Genomic DNA, 27,523 nt, shown 5'->3' with positions numbered 1-27,523 from the left:
ATGCAATGCCATGTTGTTGTGTAGCCAGGCTGATACCACTTGAGAATGAGGCACCCAGTGCTGATAACACCATGCCTCAGTCTGACAAGTGAAAGCAAATCCAAAGGCATAACGTTAGCTAGCGCCTCTTTCTTTTCTTTTGTGTTGATGCCATATTGGGAGTGTGCATGATTTTCATTGTTTTTGCATACCATTCCATTACCAATATGACCGAAGGATGCTTTAGAAATGGCATGATAAATAAATGCCCTTCAGTTACAGCAGGGCTGGGCAATTCTAGCCCTCTAGAAAAGTTTTTGGACTGCAACTCCCACAATCCCTTGACACTGACTATGCTCCCTAATGGGAGTTATAGGCAGAGGGGGGAAAACACAGAAATCTGCAACAGCCTAACTCTGAGGCCTGTACAGAAGCTGCTGGAAGTTGTTATTTGCCATCAAATTGTCTTGGACTTATGGAGACCCTGTGAATGAGAAGAGAGCCATGTGATGTAGCTGTTTTAACATTGGACTAGGACTCTGGGAAACCACGGTTCAAATTCCCACCCAGCCATGGAAACCCACTGGATGACCACGGGCAAGTCACATTTTCTCAGCCTCAAGAGGAAAGCAAAGGCTACCCCCTTCTGAACAAATCTTGTCAAGAAAACCTTGAGATAGGTGAACCTTAAGGTCACCATAAGTTGGAAATGACTTGAAGGCACACAACAATAACAACATGGATGAGAGACCTCCAAGAGACCTGGTCTTCAACAGGTCAGGTCCTGCAAAGTCAGGGCAGCTGTGACTTCCTTGATGGAGTCAATGCACCTGTAATGTGACATTCCTCTTTTCCTACTGTCTTCCAATTTATCAATGATTATTGCCTTTTCCACTAAGTCACATCATCTCACGATATCTCCAAAGTATGACAGTTTCAATTTAGTCAGTTTGGCTTCTTGTGATAGTTCAGGTTTGATTTGCTCTTGGATCCATTCATTTCTCTTTTTAGTAGTCCATGGCATTCATAAATCTCTCCTGCAGCACATTTCAAATCACTGACAAATGGGGTGATTTTCTTCTTGTTGGGTTCCTTGACTGTTCATTTTTCACACCCATACATCAAAACTATATATATACAGTCAGTCTTCCATATCCATATTCTGCATCCATGGATTCCACCATTCACAGTTTGAAAATATTGCTTGCCCCCCCCACCCCCCTTATTCCAAAAAAACAAGCCTTGATTTTGCCATTTTATATAAGGGACACCATTTTACTACACCATTGCATTTAATGGGACTTGAACATCCATGGAATTTGATATGTACAGGAGGGTCCTGGAACCAAACTTCAGCAAATGCCAAGGACTCGCTATACTATAGTCTGGATCATTCTGATCCTTTACACTTATCTAGATCTTTTCTAGTTCTTTCATGGGTTCTCATCCAACTTAATACTAATTTCTTGACTCTATTTTGATTTATGACTGAGCCAAGTTATAGGACATCTTTTAAGTATTTCAATGGCTTTCTTGCCCATTTAAAGTTATGTAAGCCATCTATGATCATTATTTTTGTCTTCTTAATATTCAGCTATAATTCTGCCTTTCCATTTTCTTCCTTAATTTTCATCAAAAGTCTTTGCTATTTTCTGCAAGTAATATGGTGCCATCTGCATATCTTAAATCGTTGAGGCTTCTTCTTAAAATGTTCATGCCCGCTTCCTCTGAGTGTAATCCTGGTTTCCATATGATATGTTCTGCATTTAGGGTGATAAAATTCAGCCTTCTCTGACATCGTTCCCAATGGGAAACCATTCTGTTCCTCCATTTTGTGTCTTGACAGTGGCCTCTTGTCCAGAGTATAGGTTACACATCAGGACCATTAGATGTCATGGTACTCCCATTGCTTTTAGAGCAAACCATAATTTTGCAAGATCTATGCAGTAAAAGGCTTTGCTGTAATCTGTAAAGGACAGGTTAATTTTCTTCCAAAATTATTTGGTGTGTTCAACTATCCAATTTATGATTGCAATATGATTCCTAGTGCCTCTTCCTTTTTTGAACCAACTTTGGACCTCTGGCATTCCTTGCTAGAGGTTGATAGAAGGAGAAAATTCTACCACCCCTTCACTTTTTCAAGAATGTTGGTTTCAGAGCTTGGGAAATATACTTTTTAGACTACAGCTCCGAGAAACCCAGCAATCTACACAGCCATATGTGTTCAGGAGGATGTCTGGGAGTTGTAGTCCAAACAAGCTATGTACTTCTCTCAGTTCTTGTGGATTTGTTGTCAAGTGAATTGGAGCATTACAGAAATGATTTCAGAGACAATAGAGGATCCAGCACCAGTTTATTGAATTTTTTGAGATTTTATATGTGAATATATATATGTGTATATATATATGTATATGTGTGTGTGTGTTTTATATCTTACTCAAATAAATCTTTACAAGTTTCATGCAACTAACATGCTTGTCCCAGCTGCTTCCTCTGGAATGGAGGGAAGGGGTTTAACTTCTGTAGGTTGGTCCCGTCTTAAGGAATGTAGTTCCTTGGCTGTAGCACCGGTGGTTTTATCAGGGCTCCTGAAAGCAGAGAAGAGGCTGTCATTCTACAAGACTGATAGACAATGCACTTCTTTGCAGCTATGCTCTGGGAAACTTGTATGGATAATCAAGTATAAGCTTAGCATGGAAAAGCATCATGCAGTCTACTGGCATATATGTTTAGCATGGAATTACATCATGCAGTCAGTAGATGTGTGAGGCACCCAGTGAAAAATTAATTGGAACCCTTTGTCTGGATGGGTTTGGTCTCCAAAACGACTCATGGTTGATGTTTCTACCTTTGGCATTTTACAAACAATGCTCAAGATATTTTGCATCCATCCAAGACTGGCTAGCAAATGAATTATCACCAGAGTTTGGAAACAATATGTTATGACAAGTAGCGGCCGAGATTCGAGGTCAGCTACTTAGTTAAGAACTGTATATTCAGGATCACACTTACCAATTGCAGTCTAGACTTACGCATCTGTAACTGGTTTGTATTCATGATCTCTATGCATTCATGATTGTGGCAATAAGGTAGGAAATACATGTTGTTGTTGTTGTTGTTGTTGTTGTTAACGGCTCTTGAGTCATATCTGACCCATGGTGACCTTGTGAATGAGACATCTCCAAGACTCGCTTCCCTCCTCTGCTCTGCTTAGATCTTGTAGATTCAGGACTGTGATTTCCTTGATTGAACCTATCCATCTAAAGTGTGGTCTTCCTTTCTTTCTACTGTCTTCTACCTTTCCTAACATCATTGTCTTTTCTAGTGAGTCATGCCTTCTCATGATGTGGCCAAAGTACAAAAGCCCCAGTTTGAACATCTTGGCTTCCAGGGAGATTTTTGGTTTTATCTGCTCAAGGATCTATTTGTTTGTCCTCTTCGCTGTCCACAGTATCAACACTCTTCTCCAGCACCACAACTCAAAAAAGTTGATTTTCCTTTTATTTGCCTTCTTTACTGTCCAGCTCTCACATCTGTACATGGTGATGGGGAATACAATGGCTTGGACAATTCTTACTTAGGTCTTCAGTTGTATAATTTTGCTCTTTGTGTTCTTGTTTGGTTCCTTCATGGTTCCCTTCCCTTTCCTAGTATTCTTCTGATTTCCTGACTGCTGTCTCCATTCTGATCAATGTTTGATCCAAGGTAGGAGAACTCTATTTCAATTTTCTCATTGTCTAGGATGAATTTGCGTAGTTCCCCTATGTTCATTACTTTTGTTTCCTTTATATTTAGCATTAAACATTCTTTGACCTTCCTTAATAATACATAAGCATCATAAAATTCTCCCAGTCCTAACCTAACCAGGTATCAACTATTGTGAGCAATGGAGGTCTGTTCTCCTATTGACTGGGATGCAGCAGGCTGATGTTTCCATCACCAGACAGCAAAGGCTTTTCGGCTTTTCTTCAGCGCAGCATGTATCTTGCCTTTGTTGCAATTCTTCCTTGCACCAGAGATCAAGGAGATGGTGGAAGATGGAGACATCAGTCTTCTGCATCCTGATCAGCAGGAGAACAGACCCTGCTCCCATCACTCACAATGGCCAACGTCCAATAGCAAGGATTGGAGGACCTTTACAAACTTTATGGCCTTATCCTCACAATCCTCACAATATGGCCACTATCATGAATATGTAAGGACTGTGAATACAAATCAGCTACAGATGCATAACACTAGGTTTGTTGTTATTGTTGTTGTTGTCATTGTGTGCCTTCAAGTAGTTTCCATCTTATGGTGATCCAAGGGCAAACCTATCATAGGGTTTTCTTGGCAAGATTTGTTCAGAGGAGGTTTGCCATTGTGTTCTTCTGAGACTGAATGTGTGTGACTTGCCCAAGATCACCAGTAGGTTTACTGGCCAAGCTGGGAATCGAACCCTGATCTCCAGAGTCGCAATCCAATGCTCAAACCATTGTGCCATGCTAGGTTTGTCTTAACTCTAACCTACACATTTGTAACTGCAATCATGAATTCCAGCCAAGAGCACTACCCATGATGTGTTACTTTGGGGTTAGCAAAGGCACAACTGCAAAATACAGTCATTCCTTCATATCTGTAGAGGATCCTGTAGAAGATCCATTCCGGACCGCCCCACAGATAAGAAAAAACATCCTGCATTTCGTCCCTACATTTTAGATCATCCTAGATGCTTTAAAACAAAACAAAAAATGGGAAGAACTAAAATGTAATGGGGGAAAAACCCACTGAGTATTGCAATAAGTAATGCAACAGGTTGCCATTTTTAAGCCACTAAATGTTGACATGTTAAACAGTGACTTCCCAAATTCACTTGTATTTAATTTATTTTGAAAAGCTTCCACTAAATGAAAAAGTCAGGCCCCAATCTAATTGTTTGTCCCAAATGGAATAGACTTGTTTGCTCCATGGATCTTGCATAAGCTTTGTCTTACCAAGTTCCCATTGATTCAGTGCATTTATGCTAGCTGAAACTAACAACTGGATTTAGGGATATGACTGCAGTCCTTCCCCAAATCCTATATGCTGGAGTATGCAGTCAAATTTCTGGGACTTAAATACATGGGTTTGACTGTAGTATGATCCCACAAAACAGCTTTGTCCGAACAGGCTCTGTCCACATATGTTTGACTAAAGCTCTCGTCATCTTCCGCAACATGGCCAATAGCCATGCTGGGAGAAGACAAAAAGAGAGAGGTAGTTTGAAATGTGATATTTGGGGCATTGAATCAGGATGAAAAAGTTGGGGCAGGAAAACCATTACTTGGTCAAATTTTAGAGGTGCTATTGCAGCTGCATACTATGAAAATAAAAATGAATTGTTAAAACATGCATTTAGTTATAGGACTGGAATTTTAGATTTTGGTATATGTCTCTCTTCACTGGAAAAGATGATAATGCTGGGAAAAGTGGAAGTCATTAAGAAAAGAGGAAGACCACATTATTGATGGCTTGGCTCCATCAAAGAAGCCACAGTCCTGAATTTGCAAGACCTGAGTTCTGGGAAGTCATGGGGTCACCAACAGCAAAATTGGCTTGATGGCAACTAACAAAAACAACATACCTCTCTGTCAGTTCCCAAGAGTGATAATTTTGCAAGTAAAATCAGGGTCGCCTTTGTTGAAACACCAACAGTGCTGCTCCGAAACAGTAAAATATTCCTGGGAAGTTGGTATATTTGGGGCCTTTTCTACTTTTGCAGGAGAATGGAATTGGCTGGAATGGTGCCCAAGTTGTACCACATTTTCAAATTCAGCTGGATTTTGAACTGAAGCAAAACAATGGCTTGGCAGTCAGCATGACTTAAAGCAAGCAGTAGATGTTGGCAAATGTCACATCACAAGGAGAGCTCCTGCAGTTTGCAAAGTATGAGATAGCTGTGCTATGCTCCAGCAGTGGCAAGGTTTCTTGGGCCCTACTGATGTTTTGAACTTCAGCTCCCAGGAACCCAAAGCAGCATGATCATAGTAAAGGCATTGCAAGTGTTGTAGGACAGAATCCCCATGGTGATTTACGCTTGTGTAATACCCTAAAGCCGCCAGATCTGTCTGATCTTGGAATCTGAGCAGGGTCAGCCCTGGTTAGTATTTGGGTGGGAGACATACCAGGTGATGTAGGCTATATATCATAGGAAGAAATTGGCAAAACCACCTCTGAGCTTTTCTTGCCTATGAAAACCATATAAAATTCATGGGGTTGCTGTAAGTCGGCAGGCGACTTGAAGGCACACACAAACACACAAACGGAGGTTACGGTAAGTATTTTCTCAGCAAGGAGGTATCCAATAAGAATGGAAAGAATATTTGCAAATATTGCAACAAAGGATAACAACAGGGAGTGCTGTGAAATCCTTCAAGTCAATTCTGACTTATGGCAACCTTATCCTAGGGTTTTCTTGCAAAGATTTGTTTGGAGGAGGTTTGCCATTGCCTTCTCCTTAGGCTGAGAGTGGGACAACTTGCCCAAGGTCACCCAGGGGTTTCCATGGCTGAGTAGGGATTTAAACCCTGTTCTTCCAGAACCTTAATTCAGCACTCAAACCTTTATGCCATGCTGGCTCTAATGTCCATTGGTGGCATATCAATCTCTGCCAGCATACTTACACTGGTGTTGAGGAGTGAAGGCTGGTCCTTCTTCATTGAAACCAATCAGCACAGTGCCTGGATGGAGCACAGAATCATAGAATCCACAGAGTTGGAACAGACCTCAAGAGGCCATCCAGTCCAAGCCCATTCTACCATGAAGGAACACACAATCAAAGCATTCCCAACATATGGCCATCTGGCCTCTGCTTAAAATCCTCCAAAGAAGGTGACTTTTGAAGGCTCTCATGGCTGGCACCCATAGTTTTTTTATGAGTTTTTGGGCTATGTGGCCATGTTCTAGAAGAGTTTGTTCTAAGATACCAGCCACAGATGCTGGTGAAATGTCAGGAACAAACTCTTCTAGAACATGGCCACATAGCCCAAAATACCCCCACAAAACACTAAGACTCCATCATGCTCTGGAGCAGCAGAAAACAAGCTTGCTCCATCCTCCATAGGACATCCCTTCAACTATTTAAACTCCTGTTTAACTTTTACATTTATCCATTTGAACAAATAGCACTGCAAGGTTCTTGTATTTTCTCTACCCTGCAGAGAATGAACCGAACACCTGCAAATATTTGGTTATAAGCTTCACCTGCGGGTTACAAAATAAGTTAAATCAGCTAGGTGCCCTCCAAATGTGCTAGACTGTAATACCTATTAACCTTCAAAGGGTAGACAATAACAAAATTATTGGGGATTATGGGAGCTGCAGTGCAGCACATCTAGAGGCTTCTGGATTGAGTGGAACTGAAGCCAGAAATCACTAGCTGTTCTTTCTCACTCAAGACAAAGGATTGCACAGGGAGCTACTTAATACCTCCTTGAAGAATGCCTAAAAATGTTACAATGCTGGCAAAACTGAGGGTTACACCAGTGTAAATCACCAACAGGACTCTGGCTCTTTTCTTCCATGTTGTATCTTTGAAGCAGCTGCATTGGGAGGAGGAGATGTAATTTGGACTGGGGCTGCAATATGGAGGGAGGAGTTGACCAAGATAAGTTCTTGGGAGTCTCTGGGAACACATTTCATTTGAATTGACTGTACCAAACCTTCCCTTGAGATCCCCCAAAGAATCCAGAAGCAAGCTAAAAGCAATTGCATCTCCTGTGGCATGAACATTCTGTAGGCATGATGCATGAAATGGGCAGCTGGATGCATTGCATATGATTTCGTTTATAAAATAAGACAGAGGATGTGTCTTATTAACTCTTAAAAGGCCCATCCTCCATGAATGTATCTATTAGGCAAGGACAGTTAAATGGAGACCCTCACATCCAGTTTAGGAGAACCTGGAATTAGGGATCAACTAATTCTAGGATGGTTGTTGCCACAATGTCCTGTTTGCCTCCTTCTGAAGATATCTACTTGCTGCTGTAGAAGTGTCAATAGATTGGGGGCAACTACTCCTCTTCAAATTCAACAGCGTTGTGAGTAGAAATCCCCTCCAATGGATTTTTTTTCTTTCCTTAACACAGTGTCCAAAATAATTGCTTTCAGGTTTTTTTCTTTTCTTTCAGTAAAATTGAGGTGAGAATTATTATTTGCACAGCAATTTCTTTCCTTCTGCATATTTCAAATATTCACCAATTACTTGAATTATTTGACAATTCTTGGCATAATATTTGCATATTATTCCTGCAAATATGTAAATGTCATAAAGAATAAGAAACATTTAGATGCTTGTAATTTGACTATTTCCCCTTTTCTTTATATTTCACTCAAACCACTGGGCCATTTTTTATTCTCCATTGGATGTTGCTGAAACAAGTCACTTAATTTTGATCTCCAACTTATATTTTCCCCATCATTTGCATCATTCATTCTTCTTTCAATTGGCTGATGCCATCTATCATAACTCCATTGTACCTTTTGTCTGCACATGTTTGCACAGATTCATAAAATCGTAGAGTTGTTAGGGACTGCAAGGGCCTCCTAGCCTAACTCCTTGCCATGTAAGAATCCACAGCGAAAGTATCTCCAAGAGAGGGCCATCCAACCTCCAATTTTTAAACAACTTCCAATGAAGGAGAGTCTACTATCTTCTGGGACAAGCTATTCCACTGTTGAATAGGTTTTCCCAAGGGAGTTCCACAGCTGAATTCAGAACTCAATATAAAGTCATGGAAAGTTGAGTTGTGGATGATCAGAGCTTGGAAAACCTTGTTTCTTGGACTACAACTCTCAGAATTGCTCACCCTTTCTAAGTAATCTTTCTAGATTCTGATCTTGCACATCACACAAAGTCTGAAAACTATGCACTGTGAGGAGCAGCTTAGGGAGCTGGGTATAGTTAGCCTGGAGAAGAGAAGGTTATGGGGTGACATGATAGCCCTGTTTAAATATTTGAAGGGGTGTCATATTGAGGGTGGAGCAAGCTTGCTTTCTGCTGCTCCAGAGAACAGGACACAGGACAGTGGATACAAGCTACAGGAAAAGAGATTCCACCTAAATATTTGGAACTATTTCTTGATGGTAAGAGCTGTTTGACAGTGAAAGACACTGCCTCAGAGTGTGGTAGTTAATTGATTTGGCAGCTACCTGCAATCAGTGAGGCAAGTAGTTGCAAAACCAATGAACTGAATCTTCCATCAATTAAAAAAAATGATAGAAGATTTGATTCATTGATTTTGCAACTACTTGCAACTATCCGGATGATCTGACAGCAGCTCATAGTGAGTCAAGTAGTTGCAAAACCAATGAAGCGAATCTTCTATCAATTTATTAGCCTGGCTGTCTGGGCTGCCGCTTATGTCACTGATGATGCACAGATGATTGACATGCATTTTGAAGTGGTGCAAACTAGTGGGGATGATAATCATGCCAAAAAAGAAGCAATTACAAGGGGATAATGAAAAGATCCACTTTCATAGTGGGAACGATGGACCTTTTGAAATCAATTTACCAACACAGAGAGAAGGCGAATCGCAAACTGGTTTAAATGTAAGTGGGAATGAGGCCTAGGAATCTCAACACACCCTCCACTTCAGAATTTAAAACCATCCAAATCACTTCCAAACTGCCCTCAATGCAGCCATTTGCTTGGCTTGCTACCCACAACCTCCCAAACCCCTAAAAGTTACAAACACTGGCTGAAAAGCAGCCTAAAAAAAATCAGGAAGGGATGTGATATCACATCCAGGTCGTGAGCTACTCACTGCTGTGGCTTGCTGAAGGGGGCATGGGGTGAAAACTGACTCTCACCTTCCATGCAGTACCTCAGCTCTGGTTGAAGGCAGGATGCTATCAAGGGAAACATTTCTTTAAAGTACACAGATTCTCTGAGATGGTCTTCCTTCTGACCAGGTGTTGCCATCAACAAGACACAGTCAACATCAAATGTGAATGGAATTGTTTCCATCTTCAGCAGAACACATAAAAGAAAAAGGAGTTGCTGTTCAGAGGTGTAAAGTCAAAGGACGTTGGAGTGGAACTTGAGTAGTTGTTCTGATGAGAAAGTCTTGAGGTACAGTTAAACCTTCCCATGTGGTCATATTTCATGAAACAATAAATGGCATGGCACATACGTGGCATGGCCAAGTGCCCAGGTTCAGCCTCTAGACAGTCTCCAGGCAAGTCTAGCAAAAAAGTCTGAATCATAAGAGATACTGGGTGATATAAACCACTTGTCCTAAACTTTCCTATAAGCATCTTACTTTGGAATAACAAAAAAAAATCTTCCATACTCTTCTCTTCAAGAGGAAAAGGCAGTGCTGTGTTTAGTGGAGATATACATCAGGTGAAAAGATAGGAATGGCTGCATGGAGAAAGTCTTGGGTATGTGTTGTTGTTGTTGTTGATATATATAGTTAGTAGATGCTTGGTATCCAACAAGGTTTGGTTCAAGGACCCCTGTGGATACCTAAATCCATGGATGCTCACATTCCATTATATACAATGGCATAGTAAAATGGTGTCCTTTCTATAAAATGGCAAAATCAAAGTTTGCTTTTATATTATATATATTTTCAAGCCATGAATAGTTGAATCTGTGAATGCAGAAACTGTGGATATGGAGGTCTGACTGTATGTTGATGAGTCTATCCTCTTGCTCCATTAAGGTGGTTTTTAAGGTGGAAACAAATGCTTGGATAGCGTGCTCCTGTTACCACAGGATAGTTTTGATGCTTGAAGATTTTTCTTTAACTTGCCACCTCCAGCATCAAGAAAGACCCATGGTATTGCTACAATAAAGGAGTCCTTGACAGTTTGTTTTAATCAGCCTATGAAGACTCCCCGGGCAAACCTCTTCTGCTTTGGAATCCAGTGTTTTAGTTGGATTGTGGAGAGCTTCTATATAAGGCTTTCTCACACACATGGAAACCTACTAAGTCTCATCAGGGTCAAGACCCTCATGGAACAAGTCAAGAACATCATAGCATCATCCACCAACAGAAGGTGCAGGGAGAAGGTGGCCATGTACAAGGAGGTCTTGGCTACTGCAGACTTTCAGATGTCCAGAAGAAATGCAAAGGGAGAACAGGGAATCCAACGTCAACAAATTATTGTCCACAAATCTCTGAGTGTGTTAGCTCCACTCTCAATGGTTTCTATATTCCAAGGTGCAAACAGAAAATAGTTCATCCTATATCATCTGTCCAAACTGGTCTGTCTCATCTTGTTTAATACTGCAAGCTGTCCTTGGTTCCATCCATCCGCTTGAGAAAATGAAGCTGGCTTTTTTTGGAACACTGTACACAAGACGTGAAGGGTAACTTTGTGGTTCTTTCACCAAAAAATAGAGTGTTTTATTCCAACTTTACAACTTTCAGAATCCAGGTTCCAGTTTCATGGTACCAATGCTCTCTAGACAAGTTTTGCCATTCAATTGAAGCAGAATGTGCTGATTTGGCTTTTTTTCGTTGTTGTTGTTGCTAAAATTGTGTTCTGAATTATCAATGTGGATTCAGTTTATTCCATTCAGCACCTGCCTCCCACTGGATAAAGCAGAAGATGGTTTAGGAAGTCACATACAGGTATTATCCCTTGATCTTGTTTTCACTGCAGTGGGGCTGCTGCAGTGCATTGAGACCAACATTTTCCATTCACTGGTAGAATGCATTTAAAAATGCAACTGTTTTACTGGTTAAGAAACTTCTAACTCATGGAACTTCAGATCCTGTCACACTGCCGTTCCCATCATGCCTCGCTATTGCCTATCTTAGCTAGAGGGTATAGGAGTTGCAATCCAAAAACAAGTTACTCCCTCCTCTTTGAGCGATTGAAGGTATTCTCTATTGCAGTTATGGAGTTGTAAGCTAGAGCTACAGACCTGCAACTGCTCTGCATCCAGTTACAACCATGTAGTCTTACTGCAAAAGCAAAACTGCACAAATGTTGCTCAAGACCACCTTAGGAGCTAGTAGCTGAAGCAGGAGAAAGTGGTCCATTCAGCTTTGGACTGAAGTGCAAGGAGGATGGCATTTCCACCCCTCTCCTGCCAGTAAATGAGGCTGTGAGAATCAAAAGCAGGACTCCTGTTGCAAGTACTTGTCAAAGTCTCACTTTCTGGTGGGAGGAGGTGGCAACATCATCTTCCTTGCACCCCAGTCAGAAGCTGAATGGACCTTCTTCACCTGCTCTGGTTGCTGGCTCTTAAGATGGGCTGGGAGGAGGTTGAGCCAGGAGATGTTACTTAGTTAGGCAAACATAACGAAGTAGCTGATGCAAAATATCAGCAAATTAAAAGAAATGTACACAAGGTTGAACATTCTTACAATGGGTCCTTGGTATCCGCCAGGGTTTGGTACCAGGACACCACACCCCATGGATATCATAATCCATGGATGCTCAGGTCCCATGATATACAGTGGCGTAGTGAAATGGTGTCCCTTATATAAAATAACAAAATTGAGACTTGGTTTTTAAAATGTCTATCTTTTTGGAATATTTTCAAGCTGGGGATGGCTGAATCAGTGGATAAGGAATTCATGGCTATGGAGGACCAATTGTGCAGGTATGTTTTGAGCTCTGAAAGAGAGACATTCTGTTGGTGCATAATGCTAGCACATGTCAGACTTACATTATTGAAGCTACCTTTTATGGATCATTATATCATTTGGATATAATGTCCAAATTCGCCTGCTCCTCCACTATTTCCTAGCTGCAGCACCCTGGACCAGGTCAACTCCTGGTCAGTGGAGAACACAGAGGGGGCAGCAGACAAGTGTCCAGTTCTTTTCCTGCAGCTGGATGAAGAACAATGACATAATCTGAAGGGGCCTCCAGAGGATGCCTGGTGCTCCCTGCAAATGCCTATTGCTGTCTGTCCAGTTGTAGCTGGGGTGGCAACTGTGGGACGCCAAGGGACCGCATTAGCTTTCTGGAGATGTTGGTGGGGCACACACTGCACTGCAAACAAACAAACAAACAAATAAATCAAACATGTTTGCCCCTAATGCCCTCTAGGGCAGTGGTCCCCAAACTCTGGTCCTTCAGATGTGGACTCCAGCTCCTCACTCTTGGCCAAATTGGCTGGAGCTTCTGGAAGCTGGAAGTCTAAAATACCTGGAGGACCAAAGCTTGGGAACCACTGTTCTAGGGGTTGAAGGGGATATTTTTGCCATGATTTTAGGCCTCTCTGGGCCATTAAAGGCCCAAGAGAAGCCTTTTTTTAAAAAACAGGGAGGGATTCATTTGGGTCTAAAATTGACCAGCAGTGGAAAAACATGGTGAAACTACCTCCATGCCCCGAGAAGACATTAGTGATTTTTTAAAAAAAGTTGATCCAAAATGACTCTGAGGGCTGCACATGGCCCATGAGTCACAGTTTTGTCATCCTGAACTACAGAAAAAGATCTAAATACCTATCTGCTCTTTCTTTCCCTCTCCACTGACCACAAATGGCTGAATTGAGAGGGCTGCAACTGAGAAAGGCATTGGGCTTTTTTCGGTTGGAGGAGAGGTGGACATAGCTATGTCTTGTAGTTACATCTCCTGATGCTTGATCACAGCCATGATTTAATAAACCTAAGGCTGACTTTCCATTTGTCTTTTTCTTTCATTAGAGAAGAAAACACCAAAAGTAAAATAAGCGAAAACTGTGATCTAACATTTTTTCCTAACTATAATCAAGCTAGAAGCTAAATACTGTAAAGGCACCAGATTCGATCTGGTCTGGGAAGCTAAGTAGAATCAGGCCTGGTTAGTACTTGGATGGGGGAGTGCCAGCAAATACCAGGTACTGTATTTGGAAGGAACTGGCAAAACCACTTCTGAGTACAGTCAACCCTCCAACTTTGTAACTCTGACTTTTGCTAATTTGATTAATTAGCAAAATTAATTCCTCTCTAGGAATTTCTAGGTCCTCCAGTGCATCTCTGCTGGAAATTGACCATAAAGTTGCACTGGAGGACTTTGAGATTACAAGAGAAAACACTTCTCTAGGCATTTGTAGGTCCTCTAGCATAATTGTATGGTCAACTTTTGACAGATATTGACCATAGAGATGTGCTGGGAGACCTAGTTTCCTAGAGATGTGTTCTCTTAGGTAAAAATACAGGGTTTTTTTATTTGCGTTTCCCACTTTTATGGGGTTCCTGTGCCCCTAACCTCAGCGAATGTGGAGGACCAATTGTATTTCTTGCCTAAGAAAACCTTATGAGACCTATGGGTGCCTTGAAGGCACATACACATACAATTGAGTTAGAGTGGGCTAATTTTCTTGTTAAAATGGAAAATCCTAATGAAAATAATCATCTAACCAATGTGTGAGCTGGTTCATTCTCATGAACTCATTGCTCACTTTTCAGCTTCGGAAAGCCTTTACACTCCCATTCCATTCCAAGAGAATTTAAATTTGCTCCTTTGTCTTGTCGTTTCTGCTCTAGGAAAGTAGGACCTCTCGCATTAAATCAGTGCAGTCTCTTCGCCTTATTCAGTTATGGGAGGAAAAAGAATAATAAGATCCAGGACTTGGTGGGTGTTCGTCTTCAGTGTTTATTTATCATGTCCAGGGGAAATATATATATATATATATATATATTAAAAGAGTGACTCTAGTTTGAGCAAGCAAAGTCCACAAGCATGTGACAATCAACTGGCTATACATTAATATTGGTCCAGTCAGGATGAATCATAGTAACAGCAAAATTGAAGGCGGTGGTGACAGGACAGAGGGTGAATCCAGGTCTTTAGGGAGACATTTTAGAGGATGGGGAGAGTGATAGGTGACAGGGTGACCAGACGTCCTCCTTTTCCTAGACATTTCCTACATTCCAACCTTCGGTCCAGAAAGAATTTTAAAATGCCCTCCTTTTTGAGCATGACTAAAAAGTATGAGTTTACATTTACATATATGAAGTTGTGGGTTTTTTTAGCTTTTATTTGGTCATGTCCTACATTTCTCTGGATTGGCCTACATTTGTTGGTTCCTTCTCCTCCTTTGCAGTATGGACATCTGGTCACCCTGGATAGGTGGCAAACCTACTCTACAAAACTACCAGTACTGCCCAGGACTATAACCAAACAGAGGGGAGGGGGGGATGAAGACATTGCCTCTCAAATAAGAATTCTGAGTCTGCAAAGAAATCTTCTTTCAGTTCCCAAATTTCTAGCATTGCAATAACTTAAAACTTCAACTGAGGTTTTTGAAATTTGCACTGATATTCTACACCGACTACTTCATTACATTTATGTAACTAAGGGCCTTGAAAGACCAGCAAAAAACGCCAGCCTGGGAGCAGAGTGGCGGGGATGGCGTCTACATGATGCATGCCCCAATGCTGTCCTGATGCTGTCATCATGCTGTGCACCCGACTACATGTCCAGATGATGCAGCACCAAAGATGCACTGAAAAACCATGGCACTGGTGGCTATGGCACCCTTTCCACAGTACAAAAAGGAACCTCTCTTTGCAGCTCCTTTTTGCACCATGGAAAGGCCAGATAGGGCCATGATATGTAGCCCTTAAGTAACTTCTCCTGGCCTGCCTCCTCCAACACACCTTAAGAGCAGGAGCCAGGTTGAAGGAGGTCTATTCAGCCTCCGACTGGGGTGCAAGGAGGATGACATGTCCAGCCCCTGCTGTGCCAGTGAGCAACAAGGATTTGCAACAAGGTTCATTCTTCTGATGGTGGCAACCTCATTCCTGGTAGGAACAGATTAAAATATCATCCTTTGGGGGCTGTGATCAGATAACTCTTAAAGTGGGCTGGGACTTGGCACTTATTGTGTATACCTATGTGTAAGTCTAGAAATCATAGTTAAAAAATTGACCCCAGCCCCCAACAAAAAAAACTGCATCAACTTATCCACAGGTCAGTGCAAGTACTCTTTTTAAAAAAAGGTGAAAGGAAAGAGTATAATCTGTCCTGGAAGCACTGTCTCCCTCTATACTCTCTCATCTATCTAGTGTGAACACAAACAGTTATGCCTGCTGGAATTTTGTAAGTTCTTTGGCATTGTTTTCCTTTGCTTCATCATTTAGATCCTTTCTTACATGCCCCTAGCCTAGGTTTTAGCCTCACTTCTCCATGGGTTACATCAAAATCCATAATTTTGGTCCCAAAACCTGCCCTGGATTTATACATGAGGTCGATTTAGGAGATTATCAGATGGGGGAAATCAGGAAAGAAAAAGGCATACTCCTAGCAAGGTTGCGCAATTGCGCTGAAGATTTTCAGACAACGTCTCACTTATCCAGGACTTAACCCATGAAGATCCAGGAATGCTCCAGCCTGGGACTTCCTCATGAAAGGATTGTTGTTGGAGCATTCCTGGATCTTTGTGAGTGAAGTTCTGGATAAGTGTGACATCGCCTGAAAATCTTCAGCATGATCACGAGACTTTGCCAGGAGTATGCCCTTTTCTTTCCTGATTTCCCCCCATCTGATAATCTCCTTACAGTCGAGTATATATAGTATGTAGTACTGCAGTAAGACTACATAATTTTGCTGAATATTGAGCAGTTACGGATCCATACCTGTAGCTTACGTATCTGTAACTACACAGAGGTGCTCAGTTTAGGCATCTAAAGAAAAGGAACAGCCAAAGTGATCAAGGGCATGAGAACACAGCAAACAGAAGAGTTCTAGGTGTAAAAGAATTGCAATATCTGACTCTGTAATGCTAGAAATTTGGGGTTTGAAATTTCTTTGGGGGCGGCATTTTTTATTGAGGGGGCAATGCCCTCATTTTGCTCCCCTCCCCTAGCTACATCTCTGGTTATAACATCTTGGATTTGCCTCCCAGATTTAGAAGCATAGATGGATTTATGGAGGATAGTTTTTCCTTTGTCCATATATATTTACATTTTTCGTTGATTTCCCAAAAGAAACACTGCAGATGTGAGCAAAGCAAGTGATTGTGGTGTTTATTTTTTTTATCTTTTTTTGCAAAACCAAGTGGGGCTGGGGTATAAAACAAGCTGTGGTAAGGCCTTGTAGCGTCGTTTTGCAAAACGAGGAAAGAAAAGTACAAGAAGAAGGTACAGTGAATAGGACCCAAATGAGCAGACAGAAGGCAAAAAATATTCTAAAGGACAGTGGGGAGAGAAAACAGCAAGCAATTGTTTTTGTACATGGGATCAAAAAGAAATGTGTTACATGAGTTTGTCAAGATGCACATCTTGATTTAAAAATGGAAAATAAATAAGTATATATAAACCCCAAACAGACCTGAATTGTTGGTTTGAAGCAGTAAGGTTGGCATCCAACACAGTGAGAGATTCCAGATGTGTGATGGTTGTTTTGGAAAGAGACACTTGGGTGTTAACCAGAGAGGGGAAAAACAAAGACGCTGCTAGGCATCTGTTGTGTCTTCTACAACCCAAGAGGCCTTCCTTCATTTGCCTAGAGTGCAGTTCCCACAGGGACCTTCAAGGTGAGCAAAGTAGCATCCTGCAGAAAGTCTGAGTAACTCTTTTTCATTCCTGCTCAGGTACGTGTTGAATGGAACAGACAACAACCCATATCCTATTGTCAGTCCCAACTAGGGCAGACCTATTGAATTTATGGAATTTAACTACATGATGATTCCTCATTCATCAGGCCTACTCTAGTTGGGACTAACCAATGGGATGCCAGCTGATATGTTAAGACAGTTCGCTGAGATCCTGGATTGTCTGCTCCTTCTTCTCCCTATGTGAAGAATTCACCTTCTTCTTGGATCCCCCACAACATTGCCATTCAATGGGCCAGAGTGGATAGGGGGCAGTGAAAGAGTATCTGGCTATGTTCCTACAGCCAGCCACATAATGACAAGGGTATTCTGAAAGTCCTGAAGGATGGTGCCATTGTCACTATGGGAACATAGCCAGATACTTGTTGATTCCTGCCTCCCCGGGCCACAAAAAGGGTGACCCTTAGAAGAAGGTGAGCTCTTCCTTTGGGTAGGGTCATTGTGCAAGTAGGTAGTGAATGCCTCCCTCTGCAATGACCACAAAAGGACACATAACAGAGTAAATCAGTATTACCCATGTGTGTGTCAAGAGGATTTCAGTCCACTGTGTGCATTTTCAGTCAACTATGTGCATGTAATGGGCCCAATTCCTGCTACTGAAACAACAACCTCAACCAGTAGTGTGGGGGGGGGGGGGGTCCTATGCAAGGCGGTGGCAGCTGGTGAGTGAATGCACTCTGGGCTTCATTCCAGATTTTAAAAGAGCTATCCAAGGGGCCGGACCTATTTGAGGGGACAATACCCAATATCATGGACAGCTCATTTTAAACTATTTGAAAACCTAAGTAAATTCATCATATCCCTCACACAGCTGCCACTGGCCATTGCTCATGGGTGGGTTCATGGTTTCTTCCCATGCCACTGCCTGGATGAAAAATCTCCCCTTCCTTCCAGAAGTTGCTATTTGCTCCTAGGAGAAGTGAGGGAAGGCTTCTACTTTCCTGACTTGTTCTCATTCCTGCTTGAATTATCCTACCTCAGCTCAGATACAGGGCAGCAAGCTGGGCATGTGAATGGGTAATGTAGCTATGTGGTTGTTGTTATTTTGTACCATTATCAGGGGTTAGAAGATTGAATGCAGCAAACTCTTTCTAATCTCCATCCCTACACATGCCCTCTGTGCACCCCCAAATTAAAATCAATGGCATAAGAAAGAGGACTTTTCTACTTCAGTGGAAACCTTGGGCCCTTATCACATGGAGGGACTGACGTTGCCAAAATGTTGCCGAACCGCTTCAGAAGTGTGAAGGTGGGATCATCCAGTGCACTTCTAAAACGTAATTGAGGCTTCCCACTTTCCTTCCGTCGACAAAGCGTGCGTGGGGAAGCCAGGAGAAGCCATTTTTTGGAATAACGGGATATCCCATTATTTAAAAAATGGCTTCCCCATGCACGTGTCATAGACAGAAGGAAAGCAGGAAACCTCAATTACGTTTTAGAAGCACGATGGATGATCCCACATTTGTGCTTCTGAAGCAGTTTGGCAATGTAAGTCCCTCCGTGTGATAAGGTCCTTGCTCAGGGGAGGAAATGCAATGGAGAGATGGTACAGCAGGCTGCTTTAATAAAACTGCTATTCGGAAGCTGCGTTTGAGTAGACCAAACCACCGTTTTACATTTGGGGATTCCAAGGTTCAGTGGCAGGTTGAGCTTGGGAGAGGAACAATCCTCCAGGATTTTGAATACAACCCCCTTTGGATTGTGGCCCAACTCACTGAGGCCCAGTTCTCTTTGAATACGTCACGGATGGAAGCGGCAGCATCTCTAAACATTCTGCACAACCCTCTTCAGAGCTGGAAAGACTGTATAATCAAGCAATATCCATGCAGTGCATTTTCCAACAAAAGCATTCTGAATAGCAAATGAGCATTATGGATCAACCGATGGCGCTCTTCCACAAAGCATGCGGAAAAAACAAACAAACAAACAATGCATCACATTTGCAATTATTTCTACACCGCTGCTTCCTGACGGTTATTCCTGAATTCCTCTGGAGCATTGGAGGTCGGTAACCTCCGCACCCACCACCCTCCCTCCCTCCCTGCGCTTCCCCTTACAAACACGCAATCCTGGCTACACTTCATACTCTACAGTTCTAATACAGCTACACATGGAAATACACCACGGAATTCATTACACATACTTGATAGTTCAAAAGCGTTCAGGCACGAGCCATAGAGAACACGTCACGCACAATGCACTACGATTTGTTTCTTTTTTGCATTCGGTTCAGTTAAATTAAGCCAACAATATTTGCTACCCCTTTATCATACAGCTCCCCACCCCCACCCCTTAAAGATATGTTCTCCTAGCCTGGCATTCTAGCAAATGATATTTCTGCTTGTTTCTCAACTATCTCCAAAAATGGACATTTACTATTTGAAAAATTCTCATAGTCGAGAGAGAGAGAGAAAGAGAGACAGAGAGAGAGAAAAGAAGAAGAATTTACAATTTTCAAAGGTTTCTAGGGCTCCTTTGTCCAACATCTCTATACCAACCAGGTCCCTGACCTTCTGTCCCTATCCATCCCTAGCTGTCTTGCTGTTGGTGTGATTTCAAAAACTAATAGACAAATTGGGGCCAATCAGCAATTAAATATAATAGGCTACATTCCAACTGTCAGTCCCATCTACACTTGACTTAATGAATCAATGGGACATTGATAATTCTTAGGAAAGTTCTAGCAATTCAACTGAGCTATTCTACTTGGGTCTTATCAATGCCAACTTTTTATTTTTTCTATTATTATTAACATTTATTTATAGAGCACTGTAAAGTTTGCACAGCGCTTTACATAGTAAGGATAAAATAAAATAAGTTACATGTGTTGGTTACCTCACTTGTTACGGTGGAGAAATTTGGGGGGGGGGGGCAACAGATGAAACCTTTTTCCTCTGTGTGTGTTTTCCGTATTTGGGATTGCATTGTTAGAACTCACTTAAGTTGAGTCTCAAAGCATCTTTCTAAACTTCAGATGATGCTGACTGCTTGGCAGAGTTCAGGGTGGAGGGGAGACTTTTTGAGATTACAAGTTCCAGCCATTTGATCACCATGTTCATCAAGGAATCTAGGACTTGTAGTCCCTCAAAGTAACTTCTCTAAATTCTGTTACTTGGAAGAGATGGTGCATCACCAAAGGGGAGAGGGAACGACAAAATATGCATAATTTTTAAATACACTAATTGACATGAAGTAATGCCCATGTAGAAATAATCTGTATAATTTAGATAAGAATGCAATGCCTTATCAGCAGTTTATGCTGGCAGTTTATGTTGCTGAGGCCGCCAGGAGCTTCAGTCCAGCAACATCCCAGGCATAGCTCAAATAAAAAAAAAAAAAACCCTTTGCCATAAAGTCCTACCTTCGAATTCTGCCTCTATCCCTTTCCTAAATAATTCCTAGTGCCCATTTAATAGAAAACCCCTGTAATCCACTATGCTTCTTCTTGCCTCACTTTCCTTTCCTTGTTCTTTCTCCATTTCCAACCCCCTGAAATTCGGCTTTCTAATCCTCCTTAGAAATCAGACTGAAAGAGCCTCTGATACAATCAGGACACAAGCAGATTAGAGGCCTCTAATTAATTTTGTGGCCTTTATTTTGAAAAATAAAATAAAGGAATGCCAAAAAAAGAAAAGAAAAGAAAAGAAAAGAAAAGAAAAGAAAGAAAGAAAGAAAGAAAGAAAGAAAGAAAGAAAGAGGGGAGTGGGGAGAGAAAGAAAGAGAGAGAGAGAGAGAGAGAGAGAGAGAGAGAGAGCAACTAAGTGCAGTGAAATTTACTCTTTCGCCTCGGCCAGTTTATTGTTCAACTCTTTGCTCTTCTCCTTGTCCTCGGCTGCGTTGGCTCCGCTGGGACTCTCGGTGGTGCCCTTTTTCTTTGACGCCCGGCTGGATGCCATTTGCTTATCTTTGGCCTTTTTCAGTGGTTTATGGCTTGTGGTCGTCTTTTTTGGTTTAGAAGGCTGTGGGCTCGGCTTCTCCACCTGGGCGGACGTGACCGACAAACCACACCGACGCAAAGAGAAATACGCACAACACACAAGGAGAGGTGGCAGTTTAGAGAGGAACGGCCAAGCGACACAAGAAGGTCATTTACTGTACTCTTAATGAGTAGATTGTTACCTGCCTTGAGTCCCGTTATTGGGAGAAAGATGGGATATAAATAAATATAATAGTAATAACAATCATTATCATCATCAAATCATAATTCTGTGGTTCTTAACAATCAGTATCAGTCACATAAGCCAGGGGTGAGCAAAGTGGGACATATGGGCCACAGGACCATTTGTTGACCCCCTGGGGTCAATTTGTTTTTGCAAAATGCCCTTAATGTAGCCGAATATTATCGCTCACATTTTGCTGCCAATGCTGCCTCCCACCTAAAACCTGCCTAAAACCCAGCTAGAAGCTGCACTCAGCTGGCCGATTTGGAAAGCCAGGAAGCTCCTGACTTTGCAAATTGACCAGCTGAGCTGGGATTTAGGTGGCTTTTAGGTGAGAGGCAGCATCAGTGGCAAAATGCAAGCAATACTATCCGGCTGCATTCCGGAAGAGGATTCAAACCGGAAAAGGTAAGCTGGGTTTTTTTAGCTGTGAGAAAACCTCCAGAGTGACTTCTGCTCACTTCCTGATATTAGAAAAAGCCATCTCCTGAGCGTAAAATGGGCCGAGAAGGCCCAAAAACATGGTGAAAATGTCCCCTTTGAGTCCCCCAGAGGGCATTTGGGAGCACAGATAGTTTTGATTATTTTTCGCATGGGAGTAGTTATGCTTTGTGTGGCCTTCCAAGGTGTCCTGGGAGACAAATGTAGCCCCCTAACCTTCCACCCTGCTTAAGCAGACTGTGAAACAGGGCTTGAAAGCATCCACATAAACACTGAATGGTTGAGATCCTACATTTGTGTGTGGCTCTGCATAGGCAGTTCTGCTTCTCTACAGTGTCTGACCACTATCAAGACCCAAGAGGGGCTCCTGAGGCTATCTCTTACCATTGGGAAGTGAAGGAGCAGGGAACTGATTCCTACCAGCAACTGGTCTCAGCTTGGTAGGGGAGAGAAATGAGGGTAAAGTATGCCTCCTTTTTCCTTCCCCCAGGAGCTTAGAGCAAACAGGCAACACACAACCGCCCCTGTTGAAACAGCTTCACTGGTTACTGGTCCATTTCTGGGCAGAATTCAAAGCACTGATTATGACCTTTAAAGTCCTACATGGCTTGGGTCAATACTCTCTGAAAGACTGTATTTCCCTGTATGAGCCTGCCCAAGTTTCAAGATCTTGGAGAAGTCTTTCTCTTGGTCCCACCACCATCTGAAGCAGGACATGGGGGGAACCTTCTCCATGGCTGCTCCCAGGCTGTGGAATTTCCTCCCATAGCAGGTTCATCTGACCACTCTTCTCCTTTCCTTTCACCAGCAAAGACCCATTTATTCAGGCAGGTCTTTGGCTGATAACTTATGTGGCAAAAATTGCTTCAACAAAGCAGAGTTTTTATCTGTCTTTAAATTTTTAAAAATCCTTTTCACTCTTTTAACTGTGTGTTTTCTTGTTTTAACCCCATGTTTTACAAAGGAACTGTAATTGGTTTTTTTTTTAACTTTTGCATTGATAGGTTTGGGTTTTTTTTAAAAAAAAACAGTACAGTGATATCCATTGGGGTTTGGTTCCAGGATTCCCTGTGGATACCAAAATCCATGGATGTTCAATCCCACTAAAAACAATGGATGGTAAAATGGTGTCCCTTCAATAAAATGGCAAAATCAAGGTTTGCTTTTTAGAATTTATAGATATTTTTGGAAAAGTTTTCAAGCCATGGATACTTGAATCTATGTATAAAGAATTTGTGGATACTTGGCTGACTGTTCTCTGTTTTTAAATGATTGTAAGCTGCCCTGGATCTAGTATAAGCCGCCCCGATTGTTCTCAGAGGGGTGGGATACAAATAAATTTTATTATTATTGTTATTATTATTATTATTATTATTAGGATAAAGGCAGGATACAAATAAAATAAAATAGATGTCATGATTTAAAATGCCTCCCATCCCTCTGGCAAGAAGGAGCACAAGCAGGGGGAGAAAAAGGAAGAGAAGGGAATGCAGACCATGAAATAGCAGCTGGACACAGCTGGGGATGGAGAGAAACAATGGTTCACTGAAGGATGAAATGCAACCTTCCTTTCAGCTGCTACCTTCATGTCTAGACTGCATCTCCCTCCCTTTCTTCCCTATTGTCAAGAAGAAGCAACATCAACTACTTACAGGGCTTGGCAGCTGTCTGGGGGCAGTTGTGATGGAACACAAGGGCAAGAGAACGGCCCCTTGCACTCCATCCAAAAAGGGACTTACACTTGCATTACACAGAGCCATCATCTTTGGCTGCCACATACATCTCCAGAGAAGCTTGAAAATCTCCATGTAGCTTGGGTGCCAACTATCTGAAAGATCCTGTCTCCCCATATGAACCTGCCAGAGTCCTAAGATCTTCAGGGGAAGGCTTTTTCTGGGTCCCACCACTATCATAAGCTTTCTTGGTGAGGACACAAGAAAGAGACTTCTTGGTGGCTGCTCCCAAGCTCTGGAACTCCTTTCCACAGGAAACCAGGCTCACACCCCTTCTTTGCTCTCCTTTTACAAGGCAAAGAGGTTTCTGTTTAAGTGGCCTTTAAATGTATAAGTAGGTGGGTTGTTTTTTTTAATTGGGGATGTTTTATTTTTCTTATTTATTTAGTTTCATTTCTATGCCGCCTTTCGCACAGAAAGGGACCCAAGGTGGCTCACAGATAAAATTGTTTAAAACTGTACAATACAAATATTAAAGCAATTAAAGTCATACCAGCTAAAAAGAGTATAAAATGACAAAAACATACAGAGTTAAAAATATATAACTGTAGCACACATCCTATATAAAAGCCTCCCTGACATGATTATATGGTAAAAGCCTGCATGAATGAAAATGTCTCTGCCTGCCGCCTGCCTGTCTTTTACATTTTTGGTAGTTTGTACATGTTGAGAGTCCCTTATCTGGAATGCATAGGACCAAACGTGTTTTGGATTTTCCTCCCTTATTTTGGAATACTTGCGTACACATAATGAAATATCTAGGAGATGGGACCCAAGTCTAAACACGGCATTCATTAATGCTTTGTATACACCTTATACACATAGCCTGAAGGTCATTTTATACTTGGTATTTTTAATAATTTTGTGCATGAAACAAAGTTTTTATACACTAAACCATGACAAAAGCAAAGGTATCACTATCTCAGCCACCCATGTAGATAATTTTGGATTTTGGAGTATTTTGAATTTTGAAATTCCAGATAAGGAATAATCAACCTCTGAAAGGATTTTAATGTTTTTATGAGGTGATTTTAATTGTTTTTACGTTTAATTGTAAACATTTTTAATTTACTGTTTACAGAAATGTTAACAGTAAACTTAGAATTAAAACAGTTAATTTACTGTTTACAAAAATGCCTCCCAGAACTGTGGTTTGATCCCCAGAAAAGGCCACCTAGATTTATTTTAAAACTAGAAGCACGAAGAACTGACACTTTGTTCTGAAGACAAATTGCTCCTGAAAAGTTTCCCAAAAGTGTGGTTTGACTCCCAGGAAAGCCTCCCAGAAGAGTGGTTTGGCTTCAGAAGATATTGGCCTACAGAACAGAGAGTGAAACCATTTATTCCATTTGACATGGAATGGATGCACTAACCTGCTTTCATCTAACCACATAAACAATCCATACTGAGCAACCGGAAGAAATTTTCCTGAATACATCCTCTTTCATTTTGCATTTTTTAAAACCAAAAGAATTATACCATAGACAGATCACATTTCCCTCCAGTTTCCCCATCTTCCTTACCCTTGAAGGTTCCACATAGGGCTCACTGTAGAGGCTGCGTATCCTCCTGTGTTCAAGGAATTTGTTATCCGTTGGCCAGGGCTTAGCGCCCTGCGCGGTGAATTGGGTATTGTAGCTTGTTCGGTGATTCATCTTCTCATCTGGAGGCTTGTACTGAGACTTTGCTTTGATGGATTTCACCGGCTTGATGTCCGTCCATGGTCGGAATTCATTTCTGGGGAAGGGAAGGATTGGTGAGAATGCAGAATTAAATTTAAAAATAAAAAAGATTGGTAGGAAAAGCTCAAGATCAGAGAAGCCCAAGTTGCAATCCATGGTAACCAGAACAAATTTGCCAGTCTTGCCAAGGATACTGGCGAAAAGCCTGCTAACACACATAGGTTGCCAAGTCTTCCAAAGTTTGTGGCAACACTTGGAAGTCAATGGGGGACCAGAAGTTGGAGTCTAGTCTAGTGCCAACAGGTAGCAGAGGTGGTTCCTATGCTGCAGGGGAGAAAGTGGACTGCCTCAGGGTTTTCATCTAAATCAGTTGTGTGCAAATTCTAATCCTCCAAGTGTTTTGGATTTCACCTCCCAGAATTCTTGACCATTGGCCATAGTGGTTGAGGCTTCAGGGATTTGAAGTCCAAAACACTTGGAGGAGGAAAGTTTGGGCATCTCTGCTCTAAGCTTTAAAGGAGTTGTCCGAGGTCTTCAATTCATTTGGGGTGAGGGTCACAGCACCAAACTGTTAGGCCAAAATCCTAGATCATGGGTTCTGGTTGTTGCTGTTGTGTGCCTTCATTTTGTTTCCAATTTATGGCAACCTTAAATTGTTTTAACAGCCCTAGTGGCACAGTGGTTAAATTCCTGTACTGCAGCCACTCACTCACAAACAGCAAGATTGCGAGTTCAATACCAGACAAAGGGCTCAAGCTTGACTCAGGCTTGCATCCTCCTGAAGTTGCTAAAATGAGTACCCAGCTTGTTGAAGACAATTAGCTTACACTTTGTAAACCATTTAGGGAGTGCTTAAGTTCACTGATAAGCGGTATAAAAATGTACTTGCTATTGCTATTGAAATCATAGGAATTTTTCTTGGCAAGTTTTAAAATAATAGAATCACAGAGCTGAAAGAGACCCCAAGGACCGTCCATTCCAACCCCATTCTTCCATGCCGCAGGACACAATCAAAGCACTCCTGAAAGTTGGCCATCCAGCCTCTGTTTAAAAGGCCCCCTGACGCAGTATATTCCACTGTCCAACACCTCTTACTGTCAGGAGGTTCTTCCTAATGTTCGGGTGGCATATCTTCTACTGTAGTTTTAAAGGATTTGTTCAGCGGGGTTTGCTGCTGTTTTCCTCTGAGGTTGAAAGAGTGTGACTTGCCCAAGGTCACCCAGTGGGGTTCCAAAGCTAAGTGGGAATCTGAAACCTGGTCTCAGTACAACACTCACACCACTAGATCAGACTGGCTCTCATCCATCGTGCTTGCTTAGAGCAAATCTACACTCAAATAGCTATGCAATGGTTACACCAGTTTTCTACTGAATACCAACACTGTGCAACCAATATGTGCCAGTGTGCCTGCTCATCACCCTTTTGTTCAGTGGAAAATGTGCACTGGCTATTTCTGCAATCACAGTGAATCAAGGAGGACACTGAAAGCACTGAAACATGATTACACACCATCCATGTATGTGCAACCACACAGTTGGAATCCTGTTGGTTAGTCCCAACTAGACTCATTTAATCACTTGTTTTATAATGATTCAGAGGCCTAAATAGTCTGAAGGCCTCAGATCCCATCTGGTTTCAGAAGCTAAACAGGGTTAGGCCTGGTTAAAAGGCCTAACCTTTTTTACCAGGTGATGTAGGCTGTATTCAGAAGAAGGCAACCCACCTTTGGGTATTCATTGCCAAAGAAAATGTTATGAAATCCATAGGGCCGCCATAGTTTGACAGGTGATTTCTACTACACTAAGAATCAACATACAGGTAAACCCACTGAATTCAATGGAACTAACAATAGGATTTAGGCTCATGTAAAATGGTTACTCTTCTGGAACTCTGTTCATGCAACCAAAGAGTGAATATGTTCACTGCACAATGGCTAAAAAGGTACAATGGTATGGGCAAGGGAAATACAGAGGGGCATTATCAACAACCAGATTCCATGCT

General features: G+C 41.9%; 1 protein-coding gene across 2 annotated transcripts in view; it reads right to left on the bottom strand.

Annotated features, from left to right (window-relative positions):
* Positions 1 to 27,523, bottom strand: part of MAP6 (microtubule associated protein 6) — a 66,981-nt gene that overhangs the window by 7,090 nt on the left and 32,368 nt on the right. The window contains exons 2-4 of one of the 2 annotated variants that reach the window (XM_089513018.1): positions 25,364 to 25,577; positions 21,284 to 21,486; positions 1,978 to 2,567 (exon numbers count right to left, since the gene is read on the bottom strand). In XM_089513018.1, coding sequence (XP_089369144.1) covers positions 2,438 to 2,567; positions 21,284 to 21,486; positions 25,364 to 25,577 — 547 coding nt within the window. In that variant the 3' untranslated portion in view covers positions 1,978 to 2,437. Of the gene's footprint in view, positions 1 to 1,977; positions 2,568 to 21,283; positions 21,487 to 25,363; positions 25,578 to 27,523 lie in introns of those variants that run through there. The other variant, XM_089513019.1, reaches the window with a different exon arrangement.

Source organism: Sceloporus occidentalis, unplaced genomic scaffold (assembly GCF_023333645.1).
Source record: "Sceloporus occidentalis isolate IW3139 unplaced genomic scaffold, rSceOcc1.0.p SCAF_2, whole genome shotgun sequence".
Taxonomy (NCBI): Eukaryota; Metazoa; Chordata; class Lepidosauria; order Squamata; family Phrynosomatidae; genus Sceloporus; species Sceloporus occidentalis.
Note: the sequence above shows the minus strand (reverse complement) of the source record. Positions and strands in the feature narration are given on the sequence as shown.